This window comes from Bufo bufo, chromosome 1 (genome assembly GCF_905171765.1).
Source record: "Bufo bufo chromosome 1, aBufBuf1.1, whole genome shotgun sequence".
Classification (NCBI taxonomy): Eukaryota; Metazoa; Chordata; class Amphibia; order Anura; family Bufonidae; genus Bufo; species Bufo bufo.
Window position 1 is genome coordinate 712,842,036 of NC_053389.1, and position 14,841 is coordinate 712,856,876.

Here is a 14,841-nt window from a genome sequence, read left to right on the forward strand (position 1 = left end):
GGACTCACCTGAACCCATCTCTGCACACCACACATTTATCGGGGTAACCAAGGCATTTCTTACAGTTTTGGTGACACTTGAGACATCTCCTGAGACCTAAAACAGACCATAGGTACATTAAGCAGATACATATCAAAGTAAATTCAGATGCAAGTCACATTAAAACATCAGCATCAGTTCCCCATTTTCAGGGGGGCATTGGCTAAAGAGTGGAAATGACCTAAAACCACTATTACTTACCTGACAAATGTGGCACCACTCCGGTGTTCCTCTAGTCTGTGGCCAGTTTGTTGTGGCGATGAATTGTGCATCTACTCAAGTGCCCAATGCAATCCCTGGACTCTGCAGTGTACGGCAAAGGACCGCAGAGCACAGTAATTGGCTGCATTTGGGTAGACAAACCTATCATGGCTGCCGTAAGGTTATCCAAGACTGCCAGGGCGCACCAAAACAGCATGGGATTATTCAGGTGAGTAATGGTACCATTTTATGGTATCCTCCTCCCTTTCGAGCATGTCCACACCATCTTACTTGGGTGTGGATTTTGGCGTATGTTCACATGGCAATCCACCTCCCTTTGTTTTCAATGGGAATATGCGCTGTAAAAATCATATGAACTCTGTCAAGAAGGGACATGTGCACTTTATGGTTAAAGTTAAATAAAAATGCTTTTTCTGCACCAAGCTCCAGTCCTCCCCAATGCCGTTTGTTTTCCTGGCCGCGTCAGGCGCAGTCCATGTACCCAGGTCACTGCTGCAGCCATAGCACTGACATTCCATATACTGCTGAGGCCAGTAATTGGCTGCAGAGTGACCTGTGTGTATAGAAGATCACAGCTACAGCCAGGAAGAGAACATCAGCATTGGGGGAGGACCGGAGTGCAGCACTGGAAGAAGCAGGGCAGAAAAGGGGCGAGTATCGATTCTTTTATTTTTGACTATTCACAGGGACTGCACAAGTTTTTATTGAACTCACACAAACTGAATGCCCCAGACGCAGTCGGATCCACAGCATTCAAACAACAAATCCGCAGAAGAAATTTAGACGGTCGTACTGGTTCTGTGTCAAATACATGTTGGAAAAATCTGATCTGTAACTATACTGTGTGAACATACCCTTAGCACTTTTTTTTTCTGCTCTCAGAAAATCCCTTTCACTAGCATGATTATTCAAACAGATGGGTCAGTCAAGCGGGGCACGTGCTGCTACCGGTAACGGCAATATTAGTGCAGGTCAGAAGGGGATTGTGACGACGGGCACAACACAGTGTCTCGTATCCCAGTACGAAGGACATCACTGCTCATGAATACATGGGACTTCTAATATGCTGCTCTTAACTAATACCAACAGATTTGCTTTAATTATTGTACAAGTTACTGCACTTTCAGACAGGAAGTGTTACAACATCCAAATCAAGACTTTCTACTTCTGACACCTTCAGGGGTGGCGGAAATTGTAGCCGAGCAGAAACTTGATAACTTCAACTGTTGCTCTATTATCAAAAGACCACGGCACTCTGTAAATATTTTTAGTTACTTATTTTATTTCATATCTTTTGTATATATATTTTTCTTTTGTATATCCATCCAAAAGTAATAGCCACTGGCCAACGTTTCGGTCTAATGTTAGACCTTGTTCACGGCCTATTATATAAATAAGTACATAATTACATTTATATATATATACTGATCAGGCACAAAGTTAATTACATGTATATCGTGATAACAAAATGGACAATGTATAAAGAGATATAACATTGATGAGGGGAGAACAAGACGTCTGTCATCGATGAGAATACATGATGGGAATACATAATGGGAATACAAAACGAACCAGACCCATCAATATTGTACACAGACGGATATTGTACTTGTAGCATGTAATCGTCAATATTGGCAAGATTGAAAAAATGAGATGAAATGAAAATGACCAAATGACTGTAGTAACCGCTAGAGTGATGAGACCACAGAATAGTGGTAGCCAGGCAGAGGTACCAGAGTAAGGATGAGATATCTGTGGAAGCCAAATGGTATAATATTAGGTAGATGGTAGTATTTAAAGTCATTCAATAGGTGTGCTAGAATGGCATAGCAGTAGCCATAGTAGAATGGAGAGGGGCAGTGTTAAGAAAAATAGTGGCTTCAGAATGGTTAAAATAGGAGATGCTCAGATCGATCCATTAGGCATCCCTAGTAGTTTAGTTGTAAATAAGCTATCAAGATTATTGTAAAAGGACACTCTCCAAGTATAAATACCTTAATAAGCATAACGGACATAACGAGCGTGGCATAGTTAATATAATAGATGCTCACTTGGTCGCAATCGCTGTACATACCTTAGTTCTGTGGAGTAGGGAGAATCGTGGATGGCGTGGGGATGCTTGGCGCATGTGCAATTTAAAAGGACCGCGGGGATGACGTGGTAAGGCGCGACTGGCGCCGAAATGGTGACGTAATGAGAAAGCGCATGCGTAGTATGGGTAGTCAATGTCGGGAGCGCGGTCAATAGCGCGCGCATGCGCAGAGGTACTCTAATGTCTAAGAAGGGCACTGGCAACTAGTAATTGTGTATGGGAGAGCCAGATTTAGTAGAAATGGCACTGAGAAGCTTGTAAGGAGTACCAGAATAAGATAATATACCTCAGACATATATATCTCTTAAGGGGAAAAATAGTATCTATCCTATGTTAGTAATTAATCAGGTAATATCAATATACAGGGTAATGCATTAGTCCCTATAGGGATTAGTAAGATAATATATCTCTACATTTCTGAATATATATTTTTCTTCTATCCATATTTCTATAAATATATTATAATAATAGCAGTATCATATACTATATTATATCACTAATGGTATACTACTACCTGGCTGATAGTGGTCATTTCACCTGTGGAGAATAAAGAGAGGTGGGGGGGGGGAAGAGAGAGTTAATATTTGGAAAACCATAATTAACACCTATTGCAAAAGTTGGTACAAATAGCTTAATGGGTTAATAAGATGAGGACATTATAAGTCAATAATAAAGCGACAAAATGAAAAGCAAAAGTGTAAAAGATCAAGAGATACAGAAATCAAAGTCTCTATTTAATCCACGCGGTGTCAAAGTATTAAGTTCATAGATCCAGTATGCCTCACGTTGTTTTAACCGTGCTATCCTGTTGCCTCCACGCCTTGCCGATGCTACTTGTTCTAAAATTTGAAACTTTAATTGGTTAATCTGATGGTTTGCTGCAATGAAATGATGTGGAACCGGTAATTCCGTTTTGTGGCAGCGAATGTCCGATTTGTGCTTGGAAATGCGGTCCCGTATACATTGGGTAGTTTCTCCCACATATGCAAGGCCACATGGACAACGGATCAGATAAACGACATATGAAGAGGAGCATGTATAGAAGCCTTTTGGGTGGTATATTTTGCCTGAGTGGGGGTGAATAATCCTGTTACCTCTAATGACATTGTTGCATTGGGTGCAGTTGAGACATGGGTAGGTGCCTGTTTTTGAAGGTGCTAGTGTGGTTTGTTTTATGGAAGGTCTTAACGGTCCTATATCAGCCTTGACTAATCATTGACTACCATTTGGCTTCCACAGATATCTCATCCTTACTCTGGTACCTCTGCCTGGCTACCACTATTCTGTGGTCTCATCACTCTAGCGGTTACTACAGTCATTTGGTCATTTTCATTTCATCTCATTTTTTCAATCTTGCCAATATTGACGATTACATGCTACAAGTACAATATCCGTCTGTGTACAATATTGATGGGTCTGGTTCGTTTTGTATTCCCATTATGTATTCCCATCATGTATTCTCATCGATGACAGACGTCTTGTTCTCCCCTCATCAATGTTATATCTCTTTATACATTGTCCATTTTGTTATCACGATATACATGTAATTAACTTTGTGCCTGATCAGTATATATATATAAATGTAATTATGTACTTATTTATATAATAGGCCGTGAACAAGGTCTAACATTAGACCGAAACGTTGGCCAGTGGCTATTACTTTTGGATGGATATACAAAAGAAAAATATATATACAAAAGATATGAAATAAAATAAGTAACTAAAAATATTTACAGAGTGCCGTGGTCTTTTGATAATAGTTGCACGTACCCCTACCACTGAGCACCTCCCAACCTTCAACAAGGAGTGCCGCTGAACCCCATATTTTCTCAAATTCAACTGTTGCTCCACCTGTAGTATACCACTACCTGATTCAGAACCTCCCTCAGGCTCCACAATTATATCCACATATTCCACTCAGTCGTATTAGTCTTATTCAAAAGGCTGCGTTTTTTCGGAACCGCGCGACTTTCCACTAATTTACCCTATTTGTCTCGAATCATCCAGCTGTACAAGTATCAATAGAACACCGTATTTGCCAAATTTCCTCCTCCCACTACAGCTCCTGTGGGAGAAAGCGCACCAATAGTGAAGTACTGTAAAAGCTCCTCACACGCACTTTCAGGGGCAGGTGGGAATTCGGCACATCTCACCAGTATATTCAACTGAAATTTCTCAGATATCCTTTTTTCTTTTGTAGTTCTCTAGAGCATAAAAACTCCAATAGTGCAACACCGCTATTCACTTTAATATAAAAACTTTTTAATATACTCACAAGTAGATTGACAAATAAGCATATAAAACAACTCTCAGCCCGATACTCCTGCCCGACCCGGGTTTCGCGGTAAGCTTCATCAGGGGCGTAACCCTAAGCACCAAACTAGGTCATTAAATACCCTTACACCTCCCCCCACCCTCCTCTGCCTCAACCTACAATTTTTATTGAAAACACCCCTTAACTTCCTCTTTTCAAATGGACTCCCACCATGCACATTTTCTGCCACTAATTTATTCCATTTTATCACCTTTTCTTTCTTAGGCCCCTTTCACACGGGCGAGTATTCCGCACGGATGCGATGCGGGAGGTGAACGCATTGCACCCGCACTGAATCCTGACCCATTCATTTCTATGGGGCTGTTCACATGAGCAGTGATTTTCACGCATCACTTGTGCGTTGCGTGAAAATCACAGCATGCTCTATATTTAGCGTTTTTCACACAACGCAGGCCCCATAGAAGTGAATGGGGTTGCGTGAAAATCGCAAGCATCCGCAAGCAAGTGCCAAACATGCGTGATTTTTCTCACGCGAGTGCAAAACGCATTACAATGTTTGCACTCGCGCGGAAAAAACGCGGGTGTTCCCACAATGCACCCGCACATTTTCCCACAACGCCCGTGTGAAAGAGGCCTTACTCTTATTCATTAACCCACATTCCACCTTACACACCAACAAGGAATCACAAGCTTCGCTCTGTCCAATCCTGCTGCTGCGGGTGTACACACCTCTTCCTATCCTCCACAACTCCATTCATAGAATCACACTCTGCTCTCCACCCCAGACAACGTCAGGTCCTTCCCAGTCTCACCGCACAGGTAGGTGGATACTTTTATTCTTCTCGTGGGGGGCTCTTACACAAGTTGTATTACCCTATTCCACAAGACATGCTGTCAGATCGAACTCGACATTTAGTCCTTTTGGTTGAATCGTGTTTAACTCATAGATCCACTTTGCTTCCCGGCTATCTATCTTTGTCACAAAATCTCCTCCCCGCCAGTTACTCTTTACTAGCTATATTCCCGTGAATTTTAACCCCTAAGTGGAAAGTCACACGGTTCCGAAAAAACGCATACTGACACTGAATTAAACCCACTTCATTTTTGGGACCTGCAGCGGTAAAACCATTGCGATTACGTATTGGAACTTTTTACAATTATGGTTATTCAAAAGGTTATTCATGAGGTATAAATAATACTCACTCTTTTGAAGCTTTTCTTGTATTTTTCAGTCCTATAAAGGGCTCATGCAAACAAACCTATTTTCTTTCCGCTTCCGTTCTTTTTGCGGACCGTATGCATAACCATTCACTTCAATCGGTCCGCAAAAACAACAGAAGGTACTCGGTTCGCATTCAGTTTCCGTTCTGCAAAAAAGTTATGTATGTCCTATTGTCCGCAAATCACGATCTGAGGCCCAATTCAAGTCAATGGGTCCGCAAAAAATACGGAACGCACATGGAACACATCCGTATTTTGAGGATCCATACTTTAGAAATGCTATTCCCAGCCCATATTGCTCATGTGTTTGGTGATTAATAAGCTACAGTTTCCGATCCGTAAAAAACGGATCACATACGGAAACCATATGGATATGTTTTGTAGAATAACGGAACGGAAGAGGACTTAAATCAGAGAAAAAAAAAACTCAGATACGGAACGGATCTGAAAAACGGACCGCAAAACAACGGTCGTGTGCCTGAGCCCTTATTCATATAAATAAATAGCTATAATGCATAGTAATCCCGAGAGTGCTAAACTGATTGCTACCCCATGCTGTGCGACGTTTCGGGGGTTTTCGCCTGATTCGGGGGTGATGCATGATTAAGGGGGTGTAACCCCTGAAACATCACACAGCATGGGTTAGCAATCAGTTGAGCGCTCTCAGAAACTTGATAACACAAAATTTATCAATACATATTAAATTTGTAAGTTATAGGGGTTGTGCCACAAAAATATATTACATTTTTCAAACCAGCAACTGGATCTGAATACTTTTGTAGTTGCATGTAATTAGAAATTTAGCATAGACACTGATTTATTCAATAAAATGTATCTGTATAGCGTCACCATTTTTTTCCCCTTATTTCTTGTCCACCTTGATGAGGTGGTCGCACACACTCAGTTTAAATCGTAAACTGTCACCAGCCATATGTTCTGTTAGAAGCTGTGGCAGTTACAGTTAAAGAGCTACAGCAGATAGGATGCGCCCCCTGAGCTGCTAGTCTGAAATGAATGTAGTAGAACAATTAGATCAATAAATGTGGAGATCTCTAGTTCCATGAGTGGTAACCGGACTGGTTCTAGCTTTGTTAGAAAGATTATCATGTACTGAATGATGTCGAATTTTTATTATTCTACAGCTATCATGCAAAAATAATATAACATGTCCTACTATTGTCCGCATTACGCATAAGGATAAGACTGTTCCATTAGGGGACGGCCATTCCACAAAACGCAGAACAAAACATGGCCAGTATCAGTGTTTTTGCAGATCCACAATTTGCAGAACGTAAAAAATCCAACGGTCCTCAAGAATGCTATTTAATCTCTGCAGGGAGAAGGGTCACACTCTACCAGAAAAAGTCTGGCTTATTAAAAAGCACCCACCTAAAACCACCCATCTACAGTCGATTGACAGTTTTCTCCTAGTGAAAAGCTGCATTGGTGTTAAGAGCTCATAAATAAGCCAAGCTCTTTTCTGGTGGCGTCTGACTCTTCTTCCTGCAGGTATTAAATAGCAATTTCTCAGCAATCGCCTAAGCCTTAGCATATGGGCAACAGACCACTTACATTGGCATGCAAAAGTTTGGACACCCATGGTCAAAATTACTGTTACTGTGAACAGTTAATTTAAAGATGAAATGATCTCCAAAAGGCATAAAGATGAAACACTAACATTTTAAGCAAGAGCAGTGTATTATTTTGGTTTTATCCAATTTGAGAGAGAAAAGAGGAAAGAAGTACCTTGCAAAAGTATGGGAACCCAAGGAGATTTGAGCGCTCAGATAACTTTGTCCGAGGTCTTAGACCTTAAATAGCCTGTTAGGCCTCATGCACATGACCCTATCTGTGTTTGCAATTCACAAATTGCAGATCTGCAAAACACCGTTACAAGCCATGTGCGTTCCGCATTATGTGGATCCGCACACCTATTCTTGTCCGCAAAACTGAGAATAGGACATGCTCTACTTTTTTTTTGCAGGGCCGCGGAACAGACATACAGATGCGGACAGCACACTGTGTGCTGTCTGCATCTTTTGTGGCCCCATTGAAATGAATGGGTCCGTATCCGATCAACAAAAATATGCAGATTGGATGTGGACTGAAAATACAGTCATGTACATGAGGCCTTAGGGTTAAGGCTTGTTCACATTCATTGTAAGGAAAGGTCAGGTGATGAAAATTTCAAAGCTTTATAAGTATCCAGACCTCCCCTAACTTTGTCCCCAAAAAAACAGCAGACATGAGTTCTTCTACACAGTTGCCTAACACTCTGAAAATTGTTGAGGCCCACAAAGCAGGAGAAGGCTGTAAGAAGATAGCAAAGCTTTTTTAGGTTGTCATTTCCTCAGTTCGAAATGTAATTAAGACATGGCCGTTAACAGGAACATTGGTGGTCAAGAGAAGGTCTGGAAGACCAAGAATCCCAGCTTGACTGCAAACGACCTTCAGGAGGAGTTAGACTCTGGAGTTGTGTTACATTGTTTTACTGTTCACAACACCAGCACAAATATGGCCTTCAAGGAAGAGTCATCTGAAGAAAACCTATCCTGCGTCCTTCACCACAAAGTTCAGCATCAGAAGTTTATAAAAGAACATCTAAACAAGACTGATGCATTTTGGAAACCAGTCCTGTGGACCGACTAGGTTAAAATAGAACTCTTTGGCCACAATGAGCAAAGGTATGTTTGGAGAAAAAAAAAACTGCACAGAATTTAATAAAAGGAACACACCTCCAACTATTAAGCACGGAGGTGGATCAATTACAGTCATGACCGTAAATGTTGGCACCCCTTAAATTTTTCAAGAAAATGAAGTATTTGTCACAGAAAAGTATTGCAGTAACACATGTTTTGCTATACACATGTTTTGCTATACACATGTTTATTCCCTTTTTGTGTATTGGAACAAAACCAAAAAAAGGGAGGGAAAAAAAGGAAATTGGACATAATGTCACACCAAACTCCAAAAATGGGCTGGACAAAATTATTGGCACCCTTTCAAAATTGTGGATAAATAAGATTGTTTCAAGCATGTGATGCTCCTTTAAACTCACCTGGGGCAAGTAACAGGTGTGGGCAATATAAATATCACACATAAAAGCAGATAAAAAGGAGAGAAGTTCACTTAGTCTTAGCATTGTGTGTCTGCGTGCACCACACTAAGCATGGATAACAGAGGAGAAGAGAACTGTCTGAGGACTTGAGATTGTTGATATTTTTCCACAATTTTGGTTCTCAAGGTTACAAGTCCATCTCCAGAGATCTAGATTTGACTTTGTCCACAGCGCGCAACATCAAGAAGTTTGCAACCCATGGCACTGTAGCCAATTTCCCTGGGCATAGACGGAAGAGAAAAATTTATGAAAGGTGTCAACGCAGGATAGTCCGGATGGTGGATAAGACACAGACATAAAAAAGCAAGACTACATTTTGCAAAAATGAACTTGAGTAAGCCAAAATCCTTCTGGGAAAAAGTCTTGTGGACAGATGAGACCAAGATGGAGCTTTTTGGTAAAGCACATCATTCTACTGTTTACAGAAAACAGAATGAGGCCTACAAAGAAAAGAACACAGTACATACAGTGAAATATGGTGGAGGTTCATTTAAGTTTTAGGGTTGTTTTGCCGCCTCTGGCACTGGGTGCCTTGAATGCGTGCAAGGCATAATGAAATCTGAGGATTACCAACGGATTTTGGGTCGCACTGTAGAGCCCAGTGTCAGAAAGCTGGGTTTGCGTCCGAGATCTTGGGACTTCCAGCAGGAGAATGACCCCAAACATACGTCAAAAAGCACCCAGAAATGGACGGCAAAGCGCTGGAGAGTTCTGAAGTGACCAGCAATGAGTCCAGATCTAAATCCCATTGAACACCTGTGGAGAGATCTTAAAATTGCTGTTGGGAAAAGGCGCCCTTCCAATAAAAGGAGGAAGGCTGACATGCCGAAATGCGTTCTGTGAACCGTTAATAAAACACATTCTGAAGAGCAAGCACGTCTGCTGGGATCTTTCTTATGCATCTTATGGGGATGGCTCCTTTCCCGTGCAGACATTGAAAAGGTCGTGAGCTGTCTTGTTTGGGAATTCTTCCAATAAAAGAGACCTGGAGCAGTTTGCTAAGGAAGAGTGGTCCAAAATTCCAGGTGAGAGGTGTCAGAAGCTTATTGATTGTTCTAGGAAGCGACTGATTTCAGTTATTTTTTCCAAAGGGTGTGCAACCAAATATTAAGGGTGCCAATAATTTTGTCCAGCCCATTTTAGGAGTTTGGTGTGACATTATGTCCAATTTTCTTTTTTTCCTCCTTTTTTGGTTTTGTTCCAATACACACAAAGGGAATAAACATGTGTATAGCAAAACATGTGTTACTGCAATACTTTTCTGTGAGAAATACTTCATTTTCTTGAAAAATTTCAGGGGTGCCAACATTTATGGCCATGACTATGCTTTGGGGTCGTGTTGCAGCCAGTGGCACAGGGAACATTTCATGGGTAGAGGGAAGAATGGATTCCGTGAAATTCCAGCAAATTTTGGAAGCAAACATAACCCCAACTGTAAAAAAGCTGAAGTTGAAAAGAGAAGGTCATTAACAAATGGATAATGATCCTAACCACACCTCAAAATCCACAACATACCTCAAAAGGAGCAAGCAGAAGGTTTTACCATGGACCTCACAGACCCCTGATCTGAACATCATTTAAAATCTGTGGATAGACCTCAAAAGAGCAGAGCAAGATGGTCCAGGAATCTCAGAGCTGGAAGACTGAGCTGTGATACTTGCCAAAGTGGGTGTTACTAGGTACTAACCATGCAGGGTACCCAAAGTTTTTCTTTGGGCCCTTTTCCTTTTTTGTTATTTTGAAAATGTAAAAGATGAAAATAAAAAGTTTTTTTGTTTAAAATACAAAGGAAATGCGTCATCTTTAACTTTATGCCTTTTGGAGATCATTTCATCTTAAACTTGCTTAACTGTTAACAGTAATTTTGACAAGGGGTGCCCAAACTTGTGCATGCCGCTGTAAATCAGTATGTCAGTCACTACTGTTTTCTGTTCCCTTTTAAAACATAGGGAAAGATCAAATGTTATTCCAACACTCATGACAGTTGAATTTTTCACTGTGATGCATTCACATACTTTATGGTTAGAATTGTAAACATTTGCATAAAGGAATGAGTTTTCTTATGTACTTAGACAAACTGTGGGCCATTATGTGTGGAATCCCCATAAACACGGCCATAAATCTGTACTTTAGTGCATGTTATTAGCCGATTAGGCTAATTATAGAGAAATATGCAGTTTGTATTTATTTCCACTATTTAAAGGAATATTTCTACGCTGTTCTAAATCTGGTAATAAATAAAATGACTAATGGGCAAGTGTTTTTATTGGCTGACAGCTGTTTCCACTGCGGTCCCCCATAAATGTTAAATTGTTAGTTGATCCCACTGATTTCTCTTGTGTATAATCAGCTTAAAGGTGTTGTCTCATCATGGACAATGGGGGCATATCGCTAGGATATGCCCCCATTGTCTTATAGGTGCGGGTCCCACACCTATATTGAGAACGGAGCTCCTGCGCATGCGCAGCCGCCCTCCATTCATTTTCTATGGGGCCGTTGAAAATAGCCAAGAGCTGGCTCAGCTATTTCCGTCGGCCCCATAGAAATGAATGGGAGCGGGGGCCATGCATGCGCGGTGTGCTCCTATTCACTTCTATGGGGAGCCGGCTTGGCGGTGGACTGACCGGAGTCCTCCAGCCACCACCTTGCAGAGCTCCGTTCTCGATATAGGTGCGGGTCCCAGCGGTGTGACATGCACCTATAAGACAATGAGGGCATATCCTAGCGATATGCCCCCATTGTCTATGATGAGACAACCCCCTTTAAGTGACAAACCAGATCTTCCTTTAAGGTATTTTACACACATTAGGTGGTTCTTTACCTTTGACTAACCATACATAAAGCCTAGAAAACAAAACAGTGGTAGTTGAAGGATCCATGAGGCAAACCTATAGACTGATCGGATAGGGAAAGAGAAATCATTTACTTTCTTCAGAATATGCTCCCGCTGGACACGATGTTGTACACGTATTGCTCTCAGGTTGAAGGTAGAAGCCTCTTTTGCAGGAGCTGCACTGATTCTGTCCCCGACCAAAGCAGGCTTCACATCCTCTGTGGCAGCGCCTACATCTCCTGCTAGCAACATCTGCCATGTATCCCAATGGACACGCACTCACACATTTCCTGAGAAACCACAACACAGGAATAATTAACCTTCTGAAGTTAGTGATGCCACATTACAAAGAATACTACAGAAAGTGGTGGTGTGTGTAAACGGATAATGCATTCAGGAGGAGCAAAGGCAAGTAATTACATTTTCCAAAACCCTTTTCCATCATTTAAAGAGGTTCTCCAGGATTTTCATACTGACTGCCTATTATCTGGATAGGTTATCAGTAGTGTTAAGTGAATCGGGTTTAGATTGCTGTATCCGAACCAGATTTGTTTGTAAACTTCGTTAACAATACAGCCTCTGTCATACTGTAAAATGTATGGGCTCCGCGGAGGTCTTTGTGAAGTTGCTGCAAATACCTTGATACTTGCTTCATCTCGAGTCTATGACGTAACACTTTGTTTATTCACAAATTACAGAGTCAAAATCCGAAGCTGAACTCTGCTTCCTGCCTCATTTACAAAGCAGAGTTCCGCTTTTAATTTTACAATGCAATTTATGCGAATAAACAAAGTGTCATGTCATAGACTCAAGACGAAGCAAGTCTCGCGATATTTGCCACAAGTTCGCAAAGACCTCCATCCTACCATACACTGTACGGTAGGACGTAGTCATCAGTATGAGATTGGTGGGCGTTCGACCCTGGTACCCCACTACCGATCAGCTGTATGATACTCACCGAAGCAGCTTAAAAGTACAGCGTCGTCCATTTGATAGCGGCTGTGTTTGGTACTACAGCTTAGCCCCCTTCACGTGAATGGCAATGAATTTGTCCTAGGCCATGTGACTGATGAAAGGGACGTCACATAGCCTAGGATGGATGGCCAAGGACTCTTCAAACAGCCGATTGGTGTCGGGAGTTGGCCGATCTGAAACTGATGACCAATCATAAGGATAGGCCATTAATTATCAAAATCCCCCACACCGCTCCAACTGCGTCCGCCTCCCCCCCACCAGTCCAGCTGTTGACAGTGAAGTAGGAAGGTAAAAAAAAAAAAATCCATATAATCCTTAATTCATCGAAATAGAGGTAAAATGCTCAATCCTCGTGCTACATGCAGATGTGATCACACATTTTACCATATGCATTGCGAACGATGAAATCCACGGTTGAAAGCTCGCAGCATAAATTGACATGAGGCTATAACATATGCACCATATTGTTTAAAATCTCATCCGCTTTTACGGCTACAAGATACTGAAGATTTTCGACTCGTGTATACACCACATGTGGATGTCAATGCCATTTTGTAAATTACCTGCCAGATTTTACATTCCCAAGACTAAAGTGGACACAGTTGAGACACTGCTCTGAACCAGGCCCATCGCATCCTCTGTCTCCACATTCCATGTGGCATGGACCTTGGAGAGAAAAGAGGTCTGTTACTAGAGATAGTAGCACTGATGTGCAGTGAATCTGTATTTCAAGGAGTTGAAGCTGTGTGTGGAATAAAGACGACCCTTTTTCTAAACCTGGACAACCCCCTAAATGAGTCACTCATCTATAGAGGCAGCAGTATTGATTTTCTAGGTTTAAAGAGTCAGTAACTTTTCAGAAAACATTTGATCGGTCATAGAGACATATCAAAGTTTTGATTAGTGGGGGTCTGAGTGCTGAGAACCCCACTGATAATTAGAACGAGGAGAGAGAAACATGCACAGTGCATAGAAGTCTATGGGCCCATCTTGATTCTGTCCTCTGCAGTGAGGAGAGGGTGCGTTATGCATGCGCTCATCTCCCACATTCTAGAGAACGGTGATCTCCCACCGATCAAAACTTTTGATATCTCTCTATGACCTAACAAAATTTTTGTGAATGACACTTTAAGACCATTCCCAAGAAACATGTATTCACTTTGAAATAAAAATGTTAGAACACCTGTTAAATCTCGCCATATCTATTCTAACAAAATGTGTATACATAAATACATTCTTGAACTTCTTTATTTGTAACTCTGCACCGTGCCATTCCTCTGTTATTCCTTTCTAAAAAGGCAAGAATAAACTAGGGGTGTGTGCCAATACAGTCTGATACTGTCCAATCAGTGCTGCCAGAATCAAACTGTAGGAACACATTCTTTTGACCAGTGAAATGGCACACCCAGTTGTCAGTTTAGTCAAAAGTATTCAGGAGGACTAACAGAGGAACAGGACAACACAGAGTTATAAGAAAAGATGAAGGTCCTCTTTAAAAGCAAACTGCCATGTTATTTAGGTTCCTTGAAAACACTGGTAATGGGCACCGAAGGCCAGTAGAGATTTAACTTCAGCCCAGCGGATCAACCTTGAAATGTTTCTATGGAATAACACTATTCATGAGGACAACACAGTGTAGAGGCTGGGAACCAGAAGAGTGGGGATCGGGCCCTCGGTGCTGTGATGGAGCGGCAGAGTGCAGAGGAGTGCATTTGTTTTGTTTAGGTACGGACGACCGGACAAATTTAAAATGGGATAAAAAGGCTTGAAAAAGCACAACAAGCGCGAAACGGCTGTTGTCTTCTAGCTGTGTTTTGACGCTGACCTTTTTATGTGAATAAAGCTGCAAAGAGTATTTTTTTTGGTAAGTGCCGCATTCTTTTTTTCTTCTCTCTTTTGAGATAAAAAAGCTGGACAAGCCCCTTTAGGGGGATTACGTTTGCGCCCATTCTCTAACACAAACTTAAGGGGTTGTCTGACAAAGCTAAATTGTTGAGATATTACTGTTACCTCATGGAGGATACATTGTAATACAAATGGCCACAAAGCTTGGCAATTATTTGTCA

At 41.5% G+C, this 14,841-nt stretch overlaps 1 protein-coding gene across 1 annotated transcript in view; it reads right to left on the bottom strand.

The window, feature by feature from the left end:
* The window catches only part of PCSK6 (proprotein convertase subtilisin/kexin type 6), a 262,720-nt gene that overhangs the window by 17,175 nt on the left and 230,704 nt on the right, over positions 1–14,841 (bottom strand). The window contains exons 15-17 of the mRNA XM_040414252.1: positions 13,339–13,441; positions 11,894–12,090; positions 9–96 (exon numbers count right to left, since the gene is read on the bottom strand). Coding sequence (XP_040270186.1) covers positions 9–96; positions 11,894–12,090; positions 13,339–13,441 — 388 coding nt within the window. The remainder of the gene's footprint in view (positions 1–8; positions 97–11,893; positions 12,091–13,338; positions 13,442–14,841) is intronic.